This window comes from Argentina silus (genome assembly GCF_951799395.1).
Source record: "Argentina silus genome assembly, chromosome: 17".
Classification (NCBI taxonomy): Eukaryota; Metazoa; Chordata; class Actinopteri; order Argentiniformes; family Argentinidae; genus Argentina; species Argentina silus.
The window spans coordinates 13759646-13771686 of NC_139671.1; the positions used below are offsets into that span (position 1 = coordinate 13759646).

A 12041-nucleotide genomic window follows, 5' to 3' on the forward strand; every position below is an offset into this window, starting at 1 on the left:
TACAGGCAACTAGTTTTATTACAACAGTACATGTATATACAGTAAACGGAACAGTACAAATGGAGACAGAAGAGTTGTGGATGTAGGTGGAGTGGGGTGGTCGGTTTAGAAGCACTTCCTGTGGACGATGGAGGGGCCTGCCTCGTCGTACTCCTGCTTGGAGATCCACATCTGCTGGAAGGTGGACAGAGAGGCCAGGATGGAGCCACCGATCCAGACGGAGTACTTACGCTCGGGGGGAGCGATGATCTAGAGAGCGAGGAGAGGAGAGGAGGATGTTGGTTAGAGAACTGTCAGGCTGAGTCTCTGGTGCAAGAGCTTAGTAGAATGAACAAGAGGATTGCAATAATGGAGCGCGCTCTCTGAGGCTACAAAATTCGCAAACGCAACTGGCGCGCTCTCTGGTACAGTAAGTGAGGCAACCGGAGAACAGCATTCAAAACCGGAGGATGAATAGCTACACAGAGCAAGGAAATCTCCATTTGAGAGATATAATTGACGCGGAGACAATGACATGGCCAATACTTTGCCAACGGTTTGAGAATAGTTTGCCAACTGTAGGCCTAATCAGTAGGCTACTCTATCCACATCCCTGACGTGAATGTTGCTGGGTTACAACGTTATATCACTCACCTTGATCTTCATGGTGCTGGGGGCCAGAGCGGTGATTTCCTTCTGCATACGGTCAGCAATACCAGGGTACATGGTGGTACCACCGGACAGGACATTGTTGGCGTACAGGTCCTTACGAATATCAATGTCGCACTTCATGATGCTGTTGTAGGCGGTCTCATGGATACCGGCAGACTCCATACCTGTGTAGGTGAGATGAGGAAAGTCACTTGAGTGAGCAACGACAGGCTAAGTGCGCTTACGCTACCAACAGTAATTGGGAAGAAATGGGATGCTCTGATTACAGATAGATAGATGCATTTACAGACTGCGAGTGTAAATGGGCACTAGAGGGCAGCATGGGAAAATGTATGGGATATTCTATATGGAGTAATGAATGTACGTTTTAAATGCCTCGGAGTATGTGTAAGTAAATATGTGTGCGTAAAGCTATGTCAGGGGTATGCCTAGAGGTGAACAAGAGATGATACGCACCAATGAAGGAAGGCTGGAACAGGGTCTCGGGGCAACGGAAACGCTCATTACCAATGGTAATGACCTGACCGTCGGGAAGCTCGTAGCTCTTCTCCAGGGAGGAGGAGGAGGCAGCGGTGGCCATCTCATTCTCGAAGTCCAGAGCCACGTAGCACAGCTTCTCCTTGATGTCACGCACGATCTCACGCTCGGCTGAGGGGGGACAGATTCAGAGAGTCGGTGAACAAGTCCAACATGCAGGACACACGCCACACATCCTAACACAGGCTACACAACACCTGTAACACAGGTGAACACTGAACATATTGGGGTTTCCTCTCCAAATACACAACAAGAGTACATTTCCCTATTTCAACATATAATACACAAACTGCCAACACACTAGCAACTGTTTATGAGGAGAAATTACCTAATCATATAGACTATAAAATCGTGGGCTGTCCCTGACAGTGGGCTGTCCTTTATCCTCTCTCCTCTCTCCTCATCTCTCTGTTTCACACAATGGGCCCAGTTAAAGTGCCTAAAAGTCCTGGTTCTTGTTGGACCCCTTACCGGTGGTCACGAAAGAGTAGCCACGCTCTGTCAGGATCTTCATCAGGTAGTCAGTCAGGTCGCGACCGGCCAGATCCAGACGCATGATGGCGTGGGGAAGAGCATAACCCTCATAGATGGGGACGTTGTGGGTCACACCATCACCAGAGTCCAGCACAATACCTAGGAGGGGGTAAATGGTGCATCAGTGGATGCACGCAGCTAGGCACAGACCAACGCAGCATCTTTTAAAGCACAACTTTAAGCGGACACATTTGGCCAATCACCTATTGAGTAGTGTCTCTAGGTAATAGGTAATATAATGTGTGTGAAATTACAATACTTTTCTTATTGTGTGTAGCAAAGCATGGATTGGATGTAGTACATTTAGGGTGGGTTTCACAGACAAGGCTTAAGCCTAGTCCTAGACTAAAAAGCATCCTCAGTGGCAATTTGCCATTGAAAGTATGAATTAGTCCAGGACTAGGCTTAAGCCTTGCCTCTGTGAAACCAGCCCTTAGTATCATATAATCCTAAGGTTTGTAAAATAGTGTTTTTATACACTCTATGTTGTATTGTTTATGCCTATATCCATGGAGCATAAGTCCTGTGGAGACTCACCGGTGGTACGACCGGACGCATACAGGGACAGTACAGCCTGGATGGCAACATACATGGCGGGGACGTTGAAGGTCTCAAACATGATCTGGAGAGGAAGAGAACGACAGCCATTTAGACATCAACATCAATGAAACAGTCTATGGGTCAACATACCGGTGACAGTATACTCAATATACAATAGAAGATACATCAATACTCAGTCTACCAATAGGCCTACACAATCACAACATATCTACTACATATCCTGATGTTTACTTGGGACACGTTCCAGGCCTACATGTCTATATCAATAGGCCTACTCAGTATGCTATATAGGACTAAACCTCAGTATTGATAGTCTACACATAACTGCAACTTAAGGGGTTCAGGGGCGGCAGACTCACCTGGGTCATCTTCTCCCTGTTGGCCTTGGGGTTCAGGGGAGCCTCTGTGAGGAGGGTGGGGTGCTCCTCAGGTGCCACACGCAGCTCATTGTAGAAGGTGTGGTGCCAGATCTGAGAGGAAGGAGAGACAGAGTCAGAGTACTGGACATACGTATGCTCACAATACCTATTGTTTTGCTTATTTACTATTATAGTATACATAGTCTTCTGTATATTATGTGATTTAGCTGCCTTTCTGAGGATATGAATATCTGATATCTGTTTGTTATGTGTCCTCTTTCATTAAATATGTAATTTTAGTATCAATTAATATCACTTGAAATAGTAGCCTATAGTTTTCTTTTTTTTTTTTTTTTATCTCAAGATAAATCTTTAACTGTCTATAATCATTAGTCCGTTACAATGCTGGTTCTGATGGTCTACCCACCTTCTCCATATCGTCCCAGTTGGTGATGATGCCGTGCTCGATGGGGTACTTCAGAGTCAGGATACCTCTCTTGCTCTGAGCCTCGTCTCCTACGTAGGAGTCCTTCTGACCCATACCCACCATCACACCCTGCACAGAGAGGAAACATCGTTCATGATCTGCAATACGCACCAACAAAGTTTGATTTTACGCCAACTTTACGCATGGGTTGCGTTGCCAAACTACCCATATCATATTCCGAATCATGACATTACTTCAAGGCACTTTGTTATCATAACTTTTGCTTTATTCTATATGTAAACAAACACAGCCGTTCATATTTATCGGTGTCCATATTTGTTTCCAAGTTGCGCACCTGGTGACGGGGGCGTCCAACGATGGATGGGAACACAGCACGGGGAGCGTCATCACCGGCGAATCCAGCCTTGACAAGGCCAGAGCCATTGTCGCACACGAGTGCGGTAGTCTCCTCGTCGTCACACATGATTGGTCTTCTTTAGGATGGCCGTCTGTAGGGAGACGGTAACAGCGGTAAGATGTCAGTACAGAAATGAACTGAAATTCATTGAAATGCCAGGCTACAAAACACCACTAACCCGATCTAACTAACACTGTAGGCCTACTGTTGTATCATTTGGACGCGCTTTTATTGGTGCGTAAACTTTGCCACACTTCTAAGCATCTTTCTCATAAAGCATCTTCTATGGTGGCTAGTGAGCAGATTATCCAATAGGATTTTCAGAATTATTTTGGCATTTCTAAATGCAAGTATTTCACTTTCTCACAGTGAGAAAAAAATAGAAAGGAGTTTTTCTAACAACCTTGTTCTCTACCCAGCTGAAGATAACACCACTGCTACCCTATCTTCTCTCTCCTCTCTCTCAGCGCTCCCTTGTCAAGCCAAAAAGGGGCATACAGTACTAGACCCCCCCACACCACAGCTCTATTTTTGGCTCTGGCCCTTGTCATTCCAAACGGCAGCCACATGGAACCATACCCCTCACTGCCCCCCCCCCCTTCTTCCCCCCACATCCCCTCTCCTCCCCCATCCCCCTATCTGAACCAGAGCTATTTCACAGCTGAAGGAGCATGTCTGTTGACAAGTGACAGTGGGACTGTCCCTCCTCAGCTGTCGCTACATAGTAACTCCTGTGTGTGGGGCTGAAGCATGTGCTGCCATCCCTCCAGCCTCTCCTACAGCCTCCTCCAGACCCCCCCACCCACCCACTCCCCCAGCCTCCCCAGTCCCTCCAGCCTCTCTCCATCCCCCTGACAGGTCCATTCATTAGGGGCCTGCATGTCTGACTGACGCTCCAAAACGGGCCCTCTGCCCCTTTCTCTAATCCCTGAGGTGTTTACACATGTGGCATCAGGATGAGCTGTCATTCAATCACAACAAGGCCACCATGTCCTACAACTGTAACTATACTCTCTCTCTCTCTCTCTCTCTCTCTCTCTCTCTACACTGCTCTTCCCACCTCTCCCCCCTCTTCCCAAGAGTTCCCTCATGTCTCCTCTAATCCAACACTCTCTACAGTCTATTTCTCTACAGTCAATTGAAGGGATAAAACATCCATCGCAGGTTTTACCCCTACTTCTGCTATCCAATGGTGCCATCTATTCTAATCACAACAGTATCCTAGTTCCAGTCTATGAAGCAGAGACCCCCACTGGCCCCCTCTCTTCCTTCCTTTGTAAAATGACAGCAACGCAGTGGCAATGATGCTTCGCCGCGAGTTGCTGACAAAGTTTGGATCCTAGCACAGAGTCTAGCCATCCTCTCAGTCCCCCTCTCTTGTCTGTCTGAAGTAGTCCAAAGAGAAACGGCTGTCACAGGCAGTACTGTAGCTGCTGTAACACTATCAGAGACACTCACCAAGTCGAACCGCAAGACTGGAGTTTCCACTGGGACAAAGGGCGAGGATGAGAGGTGCTCCTTAAATATGCCCCTCCGTTCTGGGGCTGGGGGCTGGGGGCGGGCTCAGGAGTTCACACAAGCCCAAATAAGAGCTGCTAAAAAATGGTTCACAAGTAAATGTATCCTGTGTCAGGTCCTCTGTGACGGGACGCCACTAAAATGGAGTGATGTTTCCTAGGAGACGGCAGGGCAGACAGTCCCGCCCTATGACAGAAATAAGGATTGGCAGGAAAGTGAAAAGGATTATTTCAAGATATTTTCCATAATGGTGTTATGTTTGATTATTGGGGTGGGAGATGTGATAATGTGTATGTCCTATGAACAGGTCTTCTCTCAGATGTTGGCTAACATCAGTAAGGAGGTTTTTTATTACATGAGGGGGTGGGGACTCTTTGAAGTGTAAAACGTTCAGATTCAAATCTATACTATTGAGGAAATGTAGTGGGAGTAAAAGTAAATGTACTTGTGGGGGCAAAAGTAGTTTACTGTCATATCAGATATTGACTTGATTTACTGTATTGTGGATGTACTTGAAAGGAAGAAGTATGAGATGCCACAATTCTCAATTCGATGCAGGGCTTGAATCAATTACTTATTGAATTACTGTAAATAATACACTTATTATGACTAATTGGTTGAAAATGTTGATGTGTTTTTCTTTTGCACTTTTTGCACAAATACTGTACGTGTTTTGACTGACTGTAAGAGAATGACTGACAGAGATGATACTTGCTTATCTGTCAGATTGTTTACATGTTGATGAATGCATAATCTGTTGACTCTTCTCAGAACTCCCTATTAGTATCAGACTGTAGAACCAGCAGGGACTTCATGCATAAAGAATCAACTCTTCTGCCAGTCCTCTCGTCACCAAACAATATGACATATTGTGAGGCCGATAAAAAACATCTTTCCTCCACTCACTCAGACTCTCCTCAATGCCCCAGAAAGTCGCACTAATATGACTAAGCTCAGAGAGGGGGATTGGGAAGGGGAAGAGGGGGTGTTAGGGGGTGTGTGTGGGGGGGGGGGGTTAACTGTAACTCTAAACCAAGGGTGTGTGGGGGGACGGGGGACGGGGGGGGCTGGTTAAGAAGTCGTTTGAGGGGCACTCTGCCTGTGGAATAGTGCCTACAGTATGTCAGTTTGCCCTAACCCTGTGGCATGTGAGAGGGGGCCAGAAACATCCTAGACAGCTGAGAGTCTAGGGGGGGGGTTTGAGGATGGGAGGGAGGTTGGAAGGAAGGGGGGAGGGAGGAGAGATATGAGAGCGTCCAGACTCCGGACCCTCCTCCACCAACTTAACGAGTCTTGGGATCAGCCTGTGGCAGCCTCAACTGTAGCTCTGCGCTTTGATTGGCTCCGCTCTCTCCTTTTAGGGTCATGGTGGGCAACAGGTGTCATTGGCTGCACTTCGCTGCAGCTCCCCTGGTAGAGAGTCCACTGCCCCAGCTCCTTATTCGTCACCTCATGTCCGAACCCCCCCATATGCTCTTGTATTGTACCCTATCAGGAAACAGGGCATTTTTTTCTATATAGAGTCGTAGTCGGCGAGGCCCAATTTGAATACGAAGACCCCCCCCCCACCAATAACATTTTTTTGCTGTGAAATAGTTCTGCCTCAAAGGGAGTAGCTAACCTACTTTTCTATTTATATTCTCAGCATTTACTTAAGAAGGGAACTGATGGATTCAGACAAAGGTTTCTTAGAGGTCTTCAGGGGGAATAAATACTGTCTTACAGTGAATACATTTTGGGTGAATTTCCTGGTGAATCACTTCACACAATGTAGCTACAGTACCATTGATGGATTATTCTCTGGGAAAATGAGTTGATGTTGCGTTAGAGACATGAGTGCAGTGGTTGATTAATAAAATCCATCAGGAGTATGTTGGAGTATCAAACTACTTGGCAATGAGATAGATGATGAATGATGATGCTGTGTGCTCCCATTTCAGAGCTTGACCCTCAGCAAAAAGGTATTGGAGGCATCCTATGAACCTGTGTTCCATCAGGATGTGCCACTCTTGGATTATGTGTGAGCATTTCTGACCCCAGTGTAGTCCCACTGGCTGCTGTGAAGAGCCTATATTTAGACATTTTTCTAACAGCAGCAGAGATAGTCGGTGGACGCAATCCTTCAGGATTCTCTTGTACTGTAATGTTCTCCACCAACAGTCAATGGGAGCCCAGAATAGTCGACTGGAGATAACAGGATGATTCAGTGTTCAGTGTTCACAGGGTCAACAGTTTTGTTGAAGGAATAATCATTTACTTTTGTAGAATGAAAACCTTATGAAATAAGATCACACAAAATAATATATATATATATATATAAAATTGACAATAAGGTTGGAACACAACAACAACAACAATTCACTTTCAGTTCCTGATTTCATGGTCATTCAAAACTAAGTTTGTATACCTTTTGCAAAATGCATTGATAAACAAAGAGGACATACAAATATTTAAACATAATGCATTATGGAGTTACTGTAAAAACAGTGGGCCTATGTAGATGATAATCAGCAAAAAATATCATTATAATCCTGTATCAAGAAAAGGTATTATAGACACCATATCTATTCATGACCATGGAGTAGGCTACTTTTGGCAACATTAAGTTTATCAAAATCAAGATAAGGTGAATTGGTCTCAAATGGGTCATGCTTTTAAGGACTATTCGTCCTTATAAGGAGATGTGGGACGCGGGGTTTGTCTGTGTCTCTGACAGCTGCCTGCTCCTGCTGGTCAACCCCCCAGCAGTGATGGTCATCACCGCAGCTGTTGGCCACAAATGTCTCTTAACATTCAGTGCTCTTTTGACAATATGGTTTGTTTACCATCTCAAATTTGACTCCATTGCAGACTGTGAGCCTTGCAAAAATGATAGTTAATTTATGAGCAGATACGAGAAACAATCTTAACTTGTAGTGTGCCATAGGTATTTTAGAATGGCTTTTCTGTTACTAAAATAATACTTATTACATTTGAGGGCAAGGGACACATGTTCACTGCGAAATATTGACTCCCCACACCTGCTGTTGAGAGACTCCTGTGAGTGTCTGTCTGTGTGAAAATAGAAGGTTTCATATACTGAAAGGCTATTTACATTTTAATTAACTGCAAACAAATGATAATAAAGTGCCCATAGCTGCTAGATAATACTTAATTAACACTAAGTAGGAACAAAGAGGACATCAACACTTGACAGTAGGTAATTGTATTCTCAGCTCTGTTCTTCTCCTAGCGCTATGTGGCGTGTGTGCTGTGCCACATGCCAGTCCTAAACAGCTGTTGGCATAGTAAACAGACGGCACGTTGATAGGCATGTTAATCAAGCAAATAGCAATATAAATATTTTTCATATCAATGTGCATTTCTCACTGTAAGTCATGACAGGAATAAAAGCTGTCAGGCGAGCGGCCATATTTTCCCTGTTGCTGAGCAGCCCCCGACAGGCTCGGTAGTGGTTATGTCATGCATAAAAGTGTATAAGGCCTACTACACACCACATATAGATGTATGAATCAGTTTACAGTTGGGGTGTGAGTTAGTATTGGCGTTTTGCGAAAATAGTATAGGCAATGCTTCTGCAGTGTTGCACTGCCATACCATTGTGTGAGTGTGTTTTACAGTGTGATGAGAGACCTATGTACAGACAGGGCAATAGGCCGTGCCAGCAGTTTCTCAGATAGTGTCAGCTCTATAAATATGTGGAGTGCTTTGGAAGTTTCCATGTCAGCGCTCCATTGTCCTGTGAGCTACAGGTGTGTGCGTGTATGCACAAGTGTGTGTGTGTGTGTGTGTGTGTGTGTGTGTGTGTGTGTCAGTGTCTCTCTCTCTCACTACCTCTCTCTCTCTCTCTCTCTCTCACTACCTCTCTCTCTCTCTCTCTCTCTCTCTCTCTCTCTCTCTCTCTCATTCTCTCTCTCTTTCAAATCAAACCAAATGAATACAATACGTTGACAGAAAAGATACATAAAAACAGACAGAGAAAATAAAGACAACCAGACAAAACGTAAAAGGATAAAAAAAGTATAACAGCCATGAGTTCAAACTGTAAAAGCAAAAAAAAAAGTGAGGACTGTAGAGACTAATGCAGGGTACTGTAGATAATAAAAGCTCAAATGTAATAACATGACGAAAAGACTAAAAGCATATAGTATATACGTACTGTATAGTACAAGCAAGGCTAAAAGGTATGTTTAAGATGTCTTTTAAAAAAGATGTCTTTCCTCTCTCTCTCTCTCTCTCTCTCTCACTCTCTGTGTTTCTTTCAGTTTTTTTTATTATATGTCTGTATGTTTGCACTACAGCCTGAACACTTACATGGAAATACAACAGAATAGTTTCCAAGACTAGTATCTGCTGTAAATTTTACAAGCTGACAGAACCCTCGATAGACAGATTTACGACCACACACAGCTGAGGTAGACACAAATCATGAAATAGTCACCCCTGAAGAGGCTAGTTTGGAATGACCTGATGAAGACATATTTATCATCCTAATGACGAGTTATGAAGACAACAAAGAGTTGGAGGGAGAGTTTGTGCATGCATAGCTGGCAAATATGTCATTTTTAAATTAGTCATGAAACATAAGATTTTTTATTGGTACATTATCTAACTAAGCAAATCCAATTCATCATCCATCAGTTACATCCATTTGGGGAATAAATTAGCTTGTCATTATTCATAGGACTGAAATTAACTGTCGGCCAGTGGTTCACTGCACCTGGTATTCCTTATACAAACTGGAGACGAGAGAACACTGCCATCTCGTGGCCAATCCGAGACCACTAAAAAACTCGAAAAATCTGAAAGCTTTTATCAGGATTGTTGAACATTTTCTGGGTAGTTGAGAAAGAAAGTGAGAGTCTTATTATGGTATCGGATACAGTTAAAGATGGTTTGGTTGGTTAGATGGATGGTTGGTTAGGTTGATTGGATGGATGGATGGATGGATCATACTGATTAATCTCTTAATTGTTTTACTGGTTATACTCAGTGAAGCAGTAGTGACTGGTGAAAGGAGGAAAGGTTGATGTGAGGTTGCTGAAGCAAGCCCACCTAATAATAGGGCGGTGAAAGCCGCCAAGAGGAGATACGCAGACAGAATGCAGGCGCAGATGGAGAGCAACGACACCAGGGGACTATGGCGAGGACTACGATCTATTACGGATTACCGGCACACACCCTCCTCAACCGGAAGTGCAGATGCCTCCCTAGCTGAAGACCTGAACTCTTTTTATGCACGGTTTGAGGCTGGCAACACCACCGCTAGCGCGCCGGCTAACAACAACAACGTCAGAGTGCTGGCTAGCGCGGCTGACGGGAGTTCACACGCTGGGGCAGAGCAAGCACTCTCCGTGACGGAACACGACGTGAGGAGGGCTCTGCTGAAGGTGAACACTAGGAAGGCTGCTGGCCCGGATGGCATACCTGGGAGAGTACTCAAGACCTGTGCTAACCAGCTAGCTCCTGTGTTCACCACTATATTCAACCTTTCACTAGCTAATTCAGTAGTTCCCACCTGTTTTAAAAGATCATCTATCGTCCCTGTGCCCAAGATCACCTCCCCAGCCTGCTTGAATGACTACAGACCCGTGGCTCTAACCTCAGTGGTCATGAAGTGCTTCGAGAGGCTGATTAAGGATTACATCTGCTCCTCCCTCCCTCCGACCCTGGACCCACTGCAGTTCGCATATAGACCAAACAGATCTACAGACGATGCAGTTTCCCAGGTCCTCCACACCACTCTCTCCCACCTGGACAGGCAGAAGGGGGGCTATGTGAGAATGCTGTTTATAGACTATAGCTCAGCGTTCAACACCATAGTCCCCACCAGACTGGCTGATAAGATGATTGGTCTAGGACTGAACATTCCCCTGTGTGCCTGGATCCTGGACTTTCTGACGGCCAGGCCACAGGTGGTCAGGGTGGGTAGACACACCTCCAGCTCACTCACACTGAGCACAGGGTCCCCCCAGGGCTGTGTCCTTAGTCCCCTCCTCTACTCCCTGTACACCCACGACTGTGTGGCTAAGTCCAGCGAAAACTCCATCATCAAGTTTGCGGACGACACGGTCGTGGTGGGGCTGATCTCAGATAACAATGAGAAAGGCTACCTGGACGAGGTGGCGGACCTGTCACTCTGGTGTCAGGAGAACAGTCTCATCCTGAATGTCTCCAAGACAAAAGAGCTGATTGTGGACTTCAGGAGAGCACAACAACTAAGGGCCTACACACCGCTGGACATCGGAGGGACTGCTGTGGACAGGGTGAGCAGTTTTAAATACCTGGGAGTCCACATCTCAGAAGACCTGACCTGGACTACCCACATCAGTTCTCTGGTGGGAAAGGCAAGGCAGCGCCTGTTCCATCTCAGGCAACTGAGGAAATTCAGAGTCTCCCGGAGGATCCTTCAGTCCTTCTACTCTGGAGCTGTGGAGAGCATCCTGGCTGGCAACATCACCGTCTGGTACGGTAACAGCACGGCCCAGGACAGGCGAACTCTGCAAAGGGTGGTACGCCTGGCAGAAAAGACCATGGGAGCTCCAACCCCCCCTCTCCATGTCCTGTACACCAGGAGGTGTAGGACCAGAGCATACAGGATTATGAAGGACCCTCACCACCCGAAACATGGACTGTTCCAGCCGCTGCCGTCAGGAAAACGCCTCCGCTGTCATGCAGCAAAAACAGAGAGGCTAAGACTGAGTTTCTTCCCCCATGCCATCAGAATTGTCAACGATGACCCCACCAGTGCCCCCCTCAAGTCACTCACACATGCACTGTCATTCTAACACATATGCACACACATAATCATCCATCTGCTATTTATATTGCTTACTGGCTATACTGTTCATATTGTTTATACTGTTTATACTGTCCATACTGTATATTTTTTAGTACTTCTATTTTTATTTTATTGTATTTTAAAACTTATTGTGTTGTTGCACTACTCTGTGGCACTGTCACTTTTGCATTTCACTGTATACTTGTATGCACGTGACAAATAAAGAAATCTTGAATCTTAATAAGTACGTCAAAG

At 45.5% G+C, this 12041-nt stretch overlaps 1 protein-coding gene across 1 annotated transcript; it reads right to left on the reverse strand.

The window, feature by feature from the left end:
* Positions 1 to 4979, reverse strand: actc1a (actin alpha cardiac muscle 1a). Its single transcript, XM_083688567.1, has 9 exons — positions 4946 to 4979; positions 3425 to 3578; positions 3070 to 3198; positions 2643 to 2753; positions 2260 to 2344; positions 1660 to 1821; positions 1108 to 1299; positions 634 to 815; positions 1 to 249 (listed from the first exon to the last, which is right to left on the reverse strand). Exons 2-9 carry the CDS (start codon positions 3551 to 3553, stop codon positions 106 to 108), a joined length of 1134 nt encoding a protein of 377 aa, XP_083544693.1. The 5' UTR covers positions 3554 to 3578; positions 4946 to 4979; the 3' UTR covers positions 1 to 105.
* Between the last annotated feature and the right edge of the window lie 7062 nt (positions 4980 to 12041).

Coding starts and splice junctions, on each gene's coding strand:
- actc1a (XM_083688567.1), bottom strand. CDS start 3,553: ATGTGTGACGACGAGGAGACTACCGCACTCGTGTGCGACAATGGCTCT. Junction 1,822..2,259: donor TGCGTCCGGTCGTACCACCG/GTGAGTCTCCAC, acceptor ACCCCCTCCTAG/GTATTGTGCTGGACTCTGGT. Junction 1,300..1,659: donor CTACTCTTTCGTGACCACCG/GTAAGGGGTCCA, acceptor GTCCCCCCTCAG/CCGAGCGTGAGATCGTGCGT.